Raw genomic sequence first — 13,857 nt, 5'->3', positions numbered from 1 at the left:
ATGTCCCTAACCCTTTACCTTCTGCCCTGACCAGGGTCATCCAATCTCCTGTACTGCCACCACCATTTTTGGCACATAGAGGACTCTTTCATTTCCCCATTGCCTTGCTTTTAACCAGGAGCAAACTTTTTCCTTTGTTTACCTGAGATAAAAGGATCTTTTCAAAGGGAATTTACTGGGAAATGTAGGGGAAGCAAGAGAATAAAGAAAGAAATGATAGACATACACAGATCCACACCTATATACCCAGAGTCCCATCTGAAATGGCTCAAGTTCCCAGGTTCCTGGGTTCTGCATAGAAAGCCTCACTTTCTTTCTTTGTCCTGTCACTTCAGGCTGGTCCTGCTCTTAGGCCAGCGGGCTTTTATTTTGGTTTTTGGACTTGAAGTGCAGATAATTGCATTAATTGCTCTTTTCAGCTTCTAACATATTGTCATTATAGAGTTTTTCATGGTTCTTTATTCTGTTTCTTCTTTTCCTCCAGTTTCCACTTTCACTCCAGCCCCACATTTTAGGCATCCTGTTGAGTGTGTCTGACTTCCTTAAAAGCTATATGTATCCTTGTGCAAAGTTAGTGTTAGTGTAGTGATCTTTGTTGGTGTTGGTGTGTGTGTCCGTATGCTTTTTTTTTTTTTTGAGATGGAGTCTTGCTGTGTCCCCCAGGCTGGAGTGCAGTGGCGTGATCTCGGCTCACTGCAACCTCCGTCTCCTGGGTTCAAGTAATTCTCCTGCCTCAGCCTCCCCAGTAGCTAGGATTACAGATGCACGCCACCATGCCCAGCTAATTTTTGTATTTTTAGTAGAGATGGGGTTTTGCCATGTTGGCCAAGCTGGTCTCGAACTCCTGACCTCAGGTGATCCACCTGTCTCACCCTCCCAAAGTGCTGGGATTACAGGCATGAGCCACCACACCTGGCCATCTATATGCTTTTAATGTAAATGGATTTTTTTTTCCTGCTTCCTCCTTAACACTGCGTTTTTGAGATTCATCCAAGTTGTCTGTACATCTAGTTTGTTGCATCTTTTTGCTGCACAGTAGTTCGTGGAATACTCCCAACATCCTATCCAATATTTGGTTTATAGTTACCTTCTTTCTTTTTTCCATTTTGATGGAAAAGTAATATTTTACTAACATTTTCATTTGCATCTCTCTAATTGCTAGCTAGTAACTACTTCGTATATCTTTTAGCCTTTCAATCCTCTTGTGAATTTTCTGTTCACCTCCTTTGCCCTTTTTTCTCTAGGTTTCCTGTCTTTTTCTTCTTGATAGAAATTGTAGCAAATTCTTTGCATGTTCTAGATATGAATCCCTTGTTGGTTTTCGATGTGTATATTTTCCCCAGCTCCATCAGATGTCAGTTAATGTTGCCCATGCTATCATGGTTGAATAGAAATCTGTCATTTTGATGTAATCATATCTATTAATTGTTGACCCAATGAAGTACGATTTGGGGGTCTCATTTAAGAAGGTTTTCCTTAAAGTTTGATGGAATGCTTTGTCTTTCCTATAGCACAGTTCCTAGTTGTCTCTCTGGGTTTGACACTAGGTTTGCCCTCTGAGTCCCTGGGCTGGGCCCACTGAACTCTGTGGCCGTTTACTGTTCCCCTTGAGAAAGGCACTGTTGCCCCTGGCTTTGTATTGCTTTGGGTGAGCACAAAGGCCTGACCTCATTCAGGCTGCTGGAGTGTTGGAGCTAGGGGAGAGGGGTGGGGTGGGGGAAAGAGAGGTGGGCATCTGGCCCAGTCCCCTCCTGTCCCCTAGGCTTGTAGTGGCGGTGGAGGAGGCCTTCACTCACATTAAGCGGCTGCAGGAAGAGGAGCAGAAGAACCCCAGGGAGGTGATGGACCCCCGGGAGGCAGCCCAAGCCATCTTTGCATCCATGGCCCGTGCCATGCAGAAGTACCTTCGGACCACCAAGCAGCAGCCCTACCACACCATGGAGAGCATCCTGCAGCACCTTGAATTCTGCATCACGCATGACATGACGCCCAAGGTAGGCCTGCCCTGCTGCCAGCATCCTTCCTCCTTCCCCAGCATCTCTTCTTTCCCGTCTTCGTTTTCTCTTATTCTCTCACTACTTTCCTCACTGTCCACCTCATTTCTCTCTCCTCGCCACCTCCTCTTTATAATCTTCTCTTTCATTCCTATTCCACCTGCCCTATCTGTGTGGGGTGAAGTCTTTAGATAGATGAGGAGAAGGGAGTCCTCAGGACCATTTTGGGGATGGCTGAGACTTAGTTCTCATCTCTATGAGGGCTCTGGAATTACCAGATCCAAAGACCCACTTTCACCTCCATTACCCTCTTCACCTCCACTAGCTGGTCTTGGCTTTGTGTCATTTTGAGCCATTGCCCACCTTCAACTCTATTGCCACCTTCCTAGAATTGCTTTCCCTGAGCCACCCTTGGTGAGCGCGTAACTAAAGATGTTGCACTTTAACCTTGTCACCTCTGGCTCCCTCCTGGTGCAGACCTGCTTGGCACAAATCATACAAGCTGTGTGGGAAAGAAGGAAGAATGAGGGAGGGCTTGCCCAGGTCACAGCCTGGTGCAGGGAGAAGAGCAGCAGATGCGGGTCAGGGGAGCCGAGTTCAGTCCTACCTGATGAGCCACATCCCCCTGTGCACTCTGGTTTCTTCACTTATAAAATGAGGGTCTGAAGCAGATGATCTCAGGCCCCTTCCTGCTGTAACATTCTGAGGTTCTAGTTCATATGCATAGAGTGAGCTCAGGGACGTCCTTGTTGTCTCTGGAAACTATGCCCTAGGGGATGAAGGACAGTGGGTAGATGACAGAGATTCTTATGCAGCCCCTTCTTTCCACTTCAGGCCTTCTTGGAGCGATACTTGGCGGCTGGACCTACCATCCAGTACCACAAAGAGCGCTGGCTGGCCAAACAGTGGACATTGGTGAGCGAGGAGCCGGTGACCAATGGCCTCAAGGATGGCATCGTTTTCCTCTTAAAACGCCAGGACTTCAGCCTGGTGGTCAGCACAAAGAAGGTCCCATTCTTCAAACTCTCCGAGGAATTTGTGGATCCCAAGTCACACAAGTTTGTCATGAGGCTGCAGTCTGAGACCTCAGTGTGACTGTGCAACAGCAGGGGGAGTGGGAAACTCTGGGGGGCTCCTGAGGAGGTGGGAGGGGGCTTGGTTCTCAGGCCCAGCCACATTCCTGCCACCCTTCTTCTTCTTCCTCTTTTTTTTTTTTTTTTTTACTTGAATTAACGTACCCCCACCTTCTCTCCTCGCTTTTTCCTTATTTTACCCCATGTGAACACCTGGAGAGACCATCCTGCTGTCAACAGTACCTGGGAAGGACCCCCCGCCCCGCCACCAACTTTTGTATTACTCTAGGCCCTGCAGGAATCAGTGCCTCTCTCCCTCTTTCTTTCCCTAGTCTTTTCCCAGATTACAGTCTCTCCTGAAAGGGCACAAGGCCCTGCTGATTGTACTTTCCCCTCCTGAGCCCCGACTCACAAACCCAAGTTCTTATAGCATTTCTCTTCAGTGGCCCAACAGGGTTTCTCTGGGGCACATGGACATGACTCCGGAGAGCCACAGTGCCAAACTCCTCCAGGGCAGCAACTGGCCCTCCTGTCCCTCACCCCAGCCACAACAAACCCTGGGTTCTAGGGCAGGGATACTCCTGCCACACAGCCTGAGTTAGAAATCTCCTTGCTAGGAGCATTTTCTTCCACATATATTTAGAGCAAAGAAGGATCCCATCATTTTTCCAGAAATCTCCTCCTAAAGTTTTTGGTTTGTATGGTCACGTGACCATAGGCAAACAAGTGGAAACCCTCTGTGACCACTTTTCCAGGGACTGAGGGGAAGGTACCTTTCTTCCAATGTGTCTTCCTAGGCAGTCCCTGAGGAGGGCTGAATAGATCCCTGAGGTTTTGCAGAGACCCCGATCACTGACTCCTGCTCCCTGACCCTACCCTCACTTTCGTCCCCGCTCTTCCCAGTGAAGGATGGTATGTAGACTCCTGTACAGACTTAGTGGCTTGCAGACCCTGACCCATCCCCTGTGGTCTTAGACAAATGTTTTTATTTTTGTCACCAGCCACCCCTGTCCTGCTGCCTTCTCTCAACTCCAGAGACCTGTTGCCTCATCTCTTTTGGGGAAGAGCTGGCAGCTCCTCCTCATCCCCTGCCTTAAGTCCAGTTCTTTGCCTCAGGGGTCTCGTTTCCTTGGCCTTCCAGGGTCTCCACCCCTTTTCTCCCTGCCTGATTCTCTGAGCTCTGGGCTCCGTCTGTATTGGGTTGAGGGACAAGGATTACTGCCTTTTGTAGGTACTTCACCCCTCACCCCATTTTAGCTTCCATAGTCTTTGCACCAAATCCAAATTCTTGATAATTTAGATCTCATTTTGAGCAAAATTTGCTGGCCCTCTAATAGATATTTTCAATATAAATCTGAGCCTTTGACTCAGACATTTTTGCCAAGGAGAATAGAATTAGGAAGTACCCATATACATCCAGCCAGGATCCACATGGAGGACCTTTCTGATGGCTGCAATGATTAGGCCATTCCTCTGAGTAACTCACAGTGTTCTTTTGTAGGCCCTTTTCTTCCCTGAAAGACTCGTTGGTACTTACCTTGCAGAGCACATCTCCTGGGATAAGATCCCCAGGGTCTCACCTGGGAGGCTCCCCCTCTGTGTAGCGCCAGCCCTGGGAATGATGGAGCCTAGTGATCGGGGTTTCTCCTGCTGTCCTTTCTGCAAAAGTTCACTTGTTCACCCACCACATGCTAGAGAGGGGCTCATTGGCCAATGCTTACCTTGTCCCCAAAGGGGTGGGTTGTGGAGCTCACTTAGGCAGGGCCTTGCCTGGGGCCAGGGTTACGAGATAGGCCTGTATGAAATACATCCTGTTCTGGGGGTCTGTCTCTTTTCTTCTCTTCAAAAAACTTTGTGTCAGAGGAGTCCCTTCTGAGTCACATAAATACCTCACTATCCTGGAAAACAGGGCCTGGATGGTGACTGGGGTCATTGCCTTTATGCAGGATGGAGTGTGGTGTGATCTGAGGAGCAGGTTGGGGTGGGGGAGAGGGAAAGGATTTGGGATCTTAGTTGCTGCCCTAGGTTAGGGGCTGGGGAGTGTTTATTTTAAGATCCTGCCATGTTTTTAATCACTGTGATTTTTTTTCATTCCCCTTTCCTAAAAAAAAAAGAATTTTTTCCTACAACTCTCTAAGCACTAAGGGCTGTGCCTGAGAATGGTAGCATTTTGGTCTTTTGCTTCAGAACTGTGGTATCTTTGTCTTCTTTCATTATTATTATTATTATTATTATTATTATTACTATTGTTTTTTAAAAATGTCAGGATGAATTGTCAGACATATGGCCATGTGTTTGTCCTCTGCTTCTCCTCTGTGGGAAGTTGTCTCCATGCTGTGAACTGCTGTGGGGTGTGCAGCTGACTCAGTCCCTCTGAGCAGTTTCCCCACTGTGTCTGTCTCATCATGCGCTGGATCTGCTCATTCTCCTGCTGTGGGGGTGTGCCCACCTCTTACCCCCTTGACAGCATAGGGCTGCTGTGGCTGGGCCTTGCCAGCACTGTCTTTTGTGTGACTCATGGCATCCTCGTTCATCCCCACCGTGCCTAGCAGGCCTTCCTTTTCACCACCTCGGAATGCTTGCCTTTCCTCCCTCCACACCAGGATGCTGTGCCTCAGTCCTTCACCTACCTCGCCACTCTGCCACTGTCCTCATTGGTCCTTTCTCCTAAACTGGTCTTTGTGCTCTCTTTGTTTTTTCTGGTTTATTTCCCTCTTGTCTCTCACCTTTTCTTCCCATTCCTCTCCCATTTCAGCCCTTAACTTTTCTCTTTCCCATCTCCACTCAGTATTCCAATGGCAAACCCTGATGTAACACCTGTGATGAGACATCGGACTCTCCGGAACTTTCTCATCTGACACATCTTTTTCCCAGGGTTCGTACTTCTCTTCTCCTCCATTGGTCCCAGGCGAACTCCCCTGTTCCTCTGTGGTGTCTGTCAGTGTCTGTCTGTCTTCTTCCTCTGCCCTTCCCACAGGGCAGTATCTGCTGATGGATTCAGTCCTGGTGTGTGATTGTTGTGATTTGTTCTTCTGTGCGCAAAAGGAAGAGGGCTTTTTGAGTCCCTTCCAAGTGAGATTGTAAATGTAGAATTTTCCACTGTTGGATCTAGATTTTTTTTTTCTTTTTTTGGGGGGGTTACAGAGCTGAGACCTTGTGCATGCATGTAGAAAATTGTAAAATGTAAATTTTTTTTAATATATAAAAAGCTTGTTTCTACAGTTTGCAGTGGATCTAAACATTACGATAATTTTAGGGTTTTTTTCTTAAACATAGGAACTAAAACTGTACAAATTTTTTTATATAAAATAAAGACATTTGACTTTTGTGGGGGCATTCTGTTGCTTTTCTTTCTTTACAGGAATGGGAGCAAACGAGGGCCGGGGAATAATGAATATATACTCCTTGTTAGGGAGGGAATGGGCAGGAGGGGGCAGTGTGAGCTCATCATTGCTCTGCAGGCCTCCAGGGTGTGTTGGAGAGAAATGAGAAAATGAAAAAGGAAATTGCTTATTCCGAATCCTGATTCTAAAGAGAGAGAAACAAGAATGTGAGGACTTAACCACTTCCTGGTGTAGTTGTCAGGATAGAGAAAGAACGATTACTTCCTGGGTCCACCCTCCTGAGCAAGCTCGTGTCTGTATGGCCTCTAGGGCAGGAGTGGGTTTCTAAAACGTCTTTCTAAAACATAAAGTGCCATAGGAATTTCAGGGGGTAGTTGAGATTTCAGTCAATGGTGACAGCCCATCACAATTCATTGAGACAAATTTCTGTAGTATATATCTTAGTTCTAAATATGTAGAGAGTTCATTGCTCTGTTGTCACTGTAATGCATATAATCAGGTACTAAAATCATCCTCAAGAGATTGGGTCCCTTCTCCCAGTCTTACCTGGACCTGACCTTCTCTGTGACTTTGGGCAAGATGCTTAGCATGTAAACAGCCTACTAAGGTTAAAAACAAGCATTTCTGTATGGAGGTGGCCTATTCACTAGATTTCCTCCTCCTCTCCCCTGCCTCATACTCTGCCAGGCTCTGGGGATGCAAAGGCAAGAGAGGCTCCATCCTGGAGGATGACCCAGTTTACAGGGGTGACAGGCCGGGTGACCCTAGTGCAAGGCTTCATGGCGTGTTCTCAGGCAGAGTGTAGACAAACCCTGGCTGGATTCCAAGGAGCTCGGGGAGTTTCCTTCAAGAAATCTAGGAAGTTTGTTTAAGACTTAAGATGGGGGAACACACTCACCTTGAGATTACATTTTGTGCATCTAAGTATTCCTAGAATTGAAACTAGTTCCTCACATATAGTTGGTGCTCAATAAAAAATTATTGCGTGAATAATGAACTTAACAACTAACAATACAATAGGGGCTCATGAAAGGGATCATATACTTGCTTCTCCCTTTAAAATTGCACTCCAGTCTTTCTCATGTGAAAACAAACAAAAATACTTCCCTTGAAACTGCATCCTCATTCTCACGGCTCTGTTCTTTCTGTAACTAGGTTTGTAGAATAGTTTCACTTGCTGTTTTCAGTTCATTTCAGAGTCACCTTGTGACTTACATTGTGACCAAATTTCTACCTTAGCATGCCTCTGAAATTATTCTTGTTCTCAACAGCCAAGTATAGTAAACACTTTTTAAGTTTATTCTTTATTTAGTGCCTATGATGTTCCCAGCCTGATACTAAAGTACTTTCTCTGGTAAAGATACTGGATATGGTCCTGCCGTCGCTGAGCTAACCTTGGTGGACCCTTGAGGAGGCTAGTTAACCTCAGGGACCTCCTCTTGTAATGCTGGCCCCAGGAATTCATAGATTTAAAGCCAGACCTCAGTATTTGATTGATAAGATCATATTTTCTCTAGAGGTTTGCTGCAAGCAAAAGGGATAATCGTGACCATTTGTCAGGCAGCAAAGGGTATTTGTAACTTTTGTTTGAAAGGATGTGTTTTCCATGGAAGTACTTCACATAGCACTGAAGTTAGGGACCCAGCTTGGTGGATTGTCAGGGTCATGCCTGGGACTTCATGACATTATATGTGATTATATGTGATTACATATGCTGCCCATGTGTGATTTTTGTTTTTTAGCCTTTGCCTTTGAAATACAGCCGAGAGGGAGACCTGGGGCTGGGGCTCTGGATGAGGAGACATAAAGATCTTTAGACCGAGGTCTCAGTGATTTGTTATGAGTTTTTTATTTTTTAATTTTAATTTTTTTTGTTAACTTTTTTTTTGTTTGTTTGGGATAGTTTAATGGCTTCTACAGACTGAAAGTCAGCTTGCTTAAGGTAACCCTTGGCTTTTTTGTTACTTTAAGCATGTGATAGTAATGCTCTTCCAATTGCCGGGAAGGCTGGGATAGGGGAAACTCAGCCTTTGGAAAACCACTGCAGCATTAGTGTACACGTGGTCATAGAAGATGCTAGAGAGATAATAAAGGACCACCTACATAGTAAATCTTGGAGAATAGTCATCCCTGTCCAGCTCCCCAGTTTCTTTTCAGGCTGAGAATGGGGTCCATTTCCCTTGGTACAAAGGGCAGGGCAGACATGACATCCTACCTGCTCATAACAGTGAATGCCACATTTAAGTATGTAGAATAGTGGGAGAAGGTACTGGTTTAGGGTTGGGAAACCTGGCCAAGGCATTAGCTTCTCTCATTTCATCTCAGCAAGTTTTGGGGGCACACTTACTGTGTGGTAGACATTGTGATACAAAGATAAATAAAACATTGGCCCCCTCCCCTTGGAGCTCATGGGACTTTCGCTAGATAAGCTGGGAAATTTTATTTTGTCATATGTTGTAGGCAACCCGAAGAAGTACACTATTTTCCTAGAGGTGGTAAATACCATCTGTAAAAGGCAGACTGAAGCCAACAGTGTGTGAGGGTATTGAGCCTGATATGTAAACTATTTTGATGTCACTTCTCAAAAATAGCCATCTGTACTCTGATATCCTGTAAGGGGAATGACTTTGGTTATAAGGTTATAAAAGTTAGGAGTATGGCTGGGCGCAGTGGCTCATGTTTATAATCACAGCACTTTGGGAGGCTGAGGCGGGTGGATCACCTGAGGTCAGGAGTTCAAGACTGGCCTGGCCAAGATGGTAAGACCCCGTCTTTAGTAATAATACAAAAATTAGCTGGGCGTGGTGGCACATGCCTGTAATCTCAGCTACTCGGGAGGCTGAGGCAGGAGAATCACTTGAACCCGGGAGGCAGAGGTTGTGGTGAGCCGAGATTGGGCCATTGCACTCCAGCCTGGGTGACAAGAGTGAAACTCTGTCTCAAAAAAAAGAAAAAAAGAAAAGAAAAGAAAAGAAAAAAGAAAAAGAAAAAAATTAGGAGTATGAGATCTTCGGTTGTGTCTTGTCCCTTCTTGCTTTTGGGCACAATTAGGTCATGCTGCTGCTCCACTTAGGGTAAGTATGTGGTTAAAAGTATGTGGTTTTAGGATTTTTAGGGCAGTGGAACTACTGTGTATATGCTATAAATATGGATACTTGGCATTATAAATTTTTCCAAACCCATAGGATATACGGTACCAGTAGTGAAGCCTAATGTAAGTTATAAGCTTTGAGTGATTAATTGGAACAAATGTACCACTCTGGTGGGGGATGTAGATAATGGGAGAGTCCATGCAAGTGTGGGGGCAGGGCATGTATAAAAAATCCCTGTACCTTCCACTCAATTTTCACGTGAAACTAAAACTACTCTAAAAAGGCTATTTACATTTGAGGTCAGGAGTTCGAGACCAGCCTGGCCAACATGGTGAAACTCACCCCCCCCGCCCCCCGTCTCTACTATAAATACAAAAATTATTTTGGTAGAATGTGCCTGTAATTCCAGCAACTCGGAAGGTCAAGGCATGAGAATCGTTTGAACTCGGGAGGTGGAGGCTGCAGTGAGCTGAGATTGTGCCACTGCACTCCAGCCTGGGCAACAGAGAAAGACTCCATCTCAAAAATAAATAAATAAATAAATAAATAAATAAATAAATAAATTACAAACAAACTCTATTTTAAAAAAACCTGACTAAGAAGACATCAAGCACAACTTTACCTAGTTCTAGACACCGCTCTAGTAAAAAAAGTGATAGTATTATAGGTACTTGTGATTCAGGGGAAAAAAATGCAGGTGTGTGCTGTTTCCCCTCAATCCCTTAACAGTGTCACTATGGAGCTTGGAAATCTGGTAAAGGCCACTGAAGAGGAAGCTGAAACTCTGTTGGTCCATCAATAATACTGTGACAACCAGAAATTTGCATGAGGGGACTTAAATGAGTCAGGAAACATGTGATTTAACTTAGTGAAGATTTTCACTCCTTTCAAGTTCCTGTTAATGTTAGTTCTCTTTGACATACGAATGTGTGATTTTAGGGTGGGGGGCTGGTATGGTTTTTACTGTAATAAAGAACACTTGTTGAAGGACTTCTTGTCTTTTGTCAGTTTACTTATATCTTAACACAGTACCTCTGGCCTCAAAGATGGAATCCAGTTAAAGTGAAAGCAGATCCAAACTGTATCAGCAGGGAAAGCTGACCTTGTAGAATTCATTTTCAGTGACTGGTACGAGATTGTGTACTTCTGATTTGGAGCATGTTGAAGAATTCGACCCTGGGCAACCTTTTTCCTGGAATTGAAATGTTCATTGGGTTTTTACTCTGTCTTGAAATAGGTCCCCAAAATAGAGTTTTTCAAACTTTAATGGCGCCTATAGCAAGTGTACAAATCACTTGAGGATTACGTGAAATACAGGTCTGGGGTAGAGTCTGAGTTTCTTCATTTCAAACAGGTGCCCGGGTGTCTTAGTCAGCTCAGGCTGCTGTAACAAAATACCATAGACTGACTGGGTGGCTTAAAATCCAGAAATTTATTCCTCATAATTCTTGAGGCTGGAAGTCCAAGATTGGGCTGGCAATCATGGTTGGGATCTGATGAGGGATCTCTTCTTGGCTTATAGGATGCTGCCTTCTTGCTGTGCCCTCACATGGCAGAGAGAAAGAGAGAGAGAGAGAGAGAGAGTGACAGAGCCAGGTTTCTTATGTCTCTTCTTATAAGGGCACTAATTCCATCACGAGGGCCCTAGTTTCATAACCTCATCTAAATCTAATTACCTCCCAAAGGCCGCATTTCCAAATAACATCAAATTGGGGTTTAGGCTTCAACATATGCATTCTGGGGCAACACAATATAAAGCACCAGGTGCTGCTGATGATGTTCTACAGACCTTATTTTGAGTAGCAAGGCCCTAAAAGAAGCTTAATATACCCCTGACAATTTGAGGGTCCTAAACACGCCTTACTTAACTCTAAGATAATTGATGCAAGAGATCAAAATTGTTAAGAGGTCTAAATTTTATGAATGTAATAAATAGTTTGGTAAGGTCATTGTTGCTCATACTATAAAATTGTACCACCTGTATCAAATTGTGATTTTATGAGAATCTTAAATGATACGTTGTGAGATAGGCCTTTCGTGTGGAGTTTACACAAAAGCAGTTCAGCAGGCAACTTAACTGATCCATGAGACATTAATAATGACACAAAAAAGGGCCCAAATCAGATCTTATCACTAAAGGCCACAGAAATTAAAGGAGCAGTTTCTAATATAAATTATCTTTGGCTAGAAATTTTTTGCCAGCATGACTGTATTAGTCCATTCTCATGCTGCTATGAAGAAATACCCAAAACTGGTTTAATTGACTCAGTTTCTCATGGCTGGGGAGGCCTCAGGAAACTTGCAATTCTGGTGGAAGGGGAAGCAAACACATCCTTCTTCACTTTGTGGCAGGAGAGAGAATGAGAGCCAAAATGCTGCCAGTCTCTTTGCATTGCAAGAGTGACATTTACTTCAGTTCTTAACAAGTTCCTCTTCTCCATTTGAGACCACCTCAGCCTGGACTTCATTGTCCATATCACTATCAGCATTTTGGTCAAAGCCATTCAACAAGCCTCTAGGAACTTCCAACCTTTCCCACATTTTCCTGTCTTCTGAGCCCTCCAAGTCTCTAGGAAGTTGCAAAGTTTCCTGTCTTCTTCTGAGCCCTCCAAACTGTTTTAACATCTGCCTGTTACCCAGTTCCAAAGTCACTTCCACATAATTGGATATCCTTATAGCAGTACCCCACTCTCTGTGGTACCAATTTACTTTATTAGTCTGTTTTCATGCTGCTATGAAGATATACTCAAGACTGGGTAATTTATAAAGAAAAGAGGTTTAATTGACTCACAGTTCCTCATGACTAGGGAAGCCTCAGGAAACTTACAATCATGGCAGAAGGCAAAACAGCATGTCTTACATGGCGGCAGGTGAGAGAAGTGAGTGCCAACTGAAGGGGGCAGCCCCTTATCAAACCATCAGATCTTGTGAGAACTCACTCTCATGAGAACAGCATGAGGGTAACCACCCCCACGATTCAATTATCTCCATCTGGTCCCTCCCATGACACATGAGGATTATGGGAACAACAACTTAAAATGAGATTTGGGTGGGGACTCAGCCAAACCATATCAATGACCAATAGAACAGAGGAAACTCATGAGTTTTACCATATTTACATAGTTTCAGATAAGGTGACTTAATGTACTTCAATATTTGCATTAATTGCTATGGGTATAGAATGAAAGTGTGAACCTTGAATATCTGAGACAGGTCTCAGTTAATTTAGAAACTTTATTTTTCCAAGGTTGAGGACACACACCCATGACACAGCCTTAGGAGGTCCTGATGACATGTGCCCAAGGTGGTCAGAATACAGTTTGATTTTATACATTTTAGGGAGAGATGAGACATTAATCATCATATGTAAGATGAACATTGGTTTGGTCTGGAAAAGGCAGGACAACTTGAAGCAAAGGTGGGGCAACTCGAAGTGAGGAGGGGGGCTTCCAGGTCATAGGTAGAGAAGAGACAAATGGTTGCATTCTGTTGAATTTTTGATTAGCCTCTCCAAAGGAGGCAGTCAGGTATGCATTTATCTCAGTGAGAAGAGGGGTGACTGAATAGAATGGGAGGCAGGTTTGCCCTAAGCAGTTCCTCTCTTGACTTTTCCATTTAGCTTAGTGATTTTGGGGCCCCAAGATTTATTTTCCTTTCACAAAAGTAACACCATATTTCAATAATTGTAGGTGGCATCATATATCAATAATTTAGAAATATCTCCTCAAGTTTCTTTGCCCAAGTGGTGGTCACTGTACAAACTTCAAGATCTTAACGATCTTGTAGTTAAATGTTGCTGGAAGCTTTCTTATCTGTGTTTACTGTTTTTCACTCATTCTGTCATTTAACCAATATTTGTTGAGCACCTTCTATGTGCCAGGAGCTATGCTAGGTATTGGTGGCATGGCAATGAATAACACAGACATAGTCTTTGTTCTCAGATAGTAATCACTTAATTTCAAAGGTGATGAATGTAGTGATGAAGTATAGGGGACTATGGGATCTTACAGTAGGAAACTGACCAAGGTTGTCAGGAAAGGTTTGCTTGAAATAAAGGATGGGGCACAACATCTTTTTGACTAGGAAGAGCTTCCTCATTCTCTTCAATAACCAAACTCTATCCAAGAAATTTCTGTCTAAAAATTGAGTGTCAAAATAATTGGACCTTGGAAGTTGTCAAAAGATTTCTTGAGAAGGCTAGCAAGGATGTACAGCAAGGGGAATGCTTGTACACTGTTGGTGGGAATGTCAATTAGTACAGCCACTATGGAGAACAGTATGGAGGTTCCTTAAATAACTAAAAACAGAACTACTATATGATCCAACAATCCCACTGCTGGGTGTACACCCAAAG

The 13,857-nt window shown here is 44.1% G+C and overlaps 1 protein-coding gene across 2 annotated transcripts in view; it reads left to right on the top strand.

Annotated features, from left to right (window-relative positions):
• The window catches only part of VANGL2 (VANGL planar cell polarity protein 2), a 28,107-nt gene extending 21,713 nt beyond the window's left edge, over positions 1 to 6,394 (top strand). For both annotated transcript variants that reach the window (XM_054453677.2, XM_063649835.1), the window contains exons 7-8: positions 1,763 to 1,994; positions 2,829 to 6,394. In XM_054453677.2, coding sequence (XP_054309652.1) covers positions 1,763 to 1,994; positions 2,829 to 3,089 — 493 coding nt within the window. In that variant the 3' untranslated portion in view covers positions 3,090 to 6,394. The remainder of the gene's footprint in view (positions 1 to 1,762; positions 1,995 to 2,828) is intronic.
• The last annotated feature ends 7,463 nt before the right edge of the window (positions 6,395 to 13,857 follow it).

Source organism: Pongo pygmaeus, chromosome 1, assembly GCF_028885625.2.
Source record: "Pongo pygmaeus isolate AG05252 chromosome 1, NHGRI_mPonPyg2-v2.0_pri, whole genome shotgun sequence".
Taxonomy (NCBI): Eukaryota; Metazoa; Chordata; class Mammalia; order Primates; family Hominidae; genus Pongo; species Pongo pygmaeus.
This window is presented reverse-complemented; position numbering and strand designations above follow the sequence as displayed.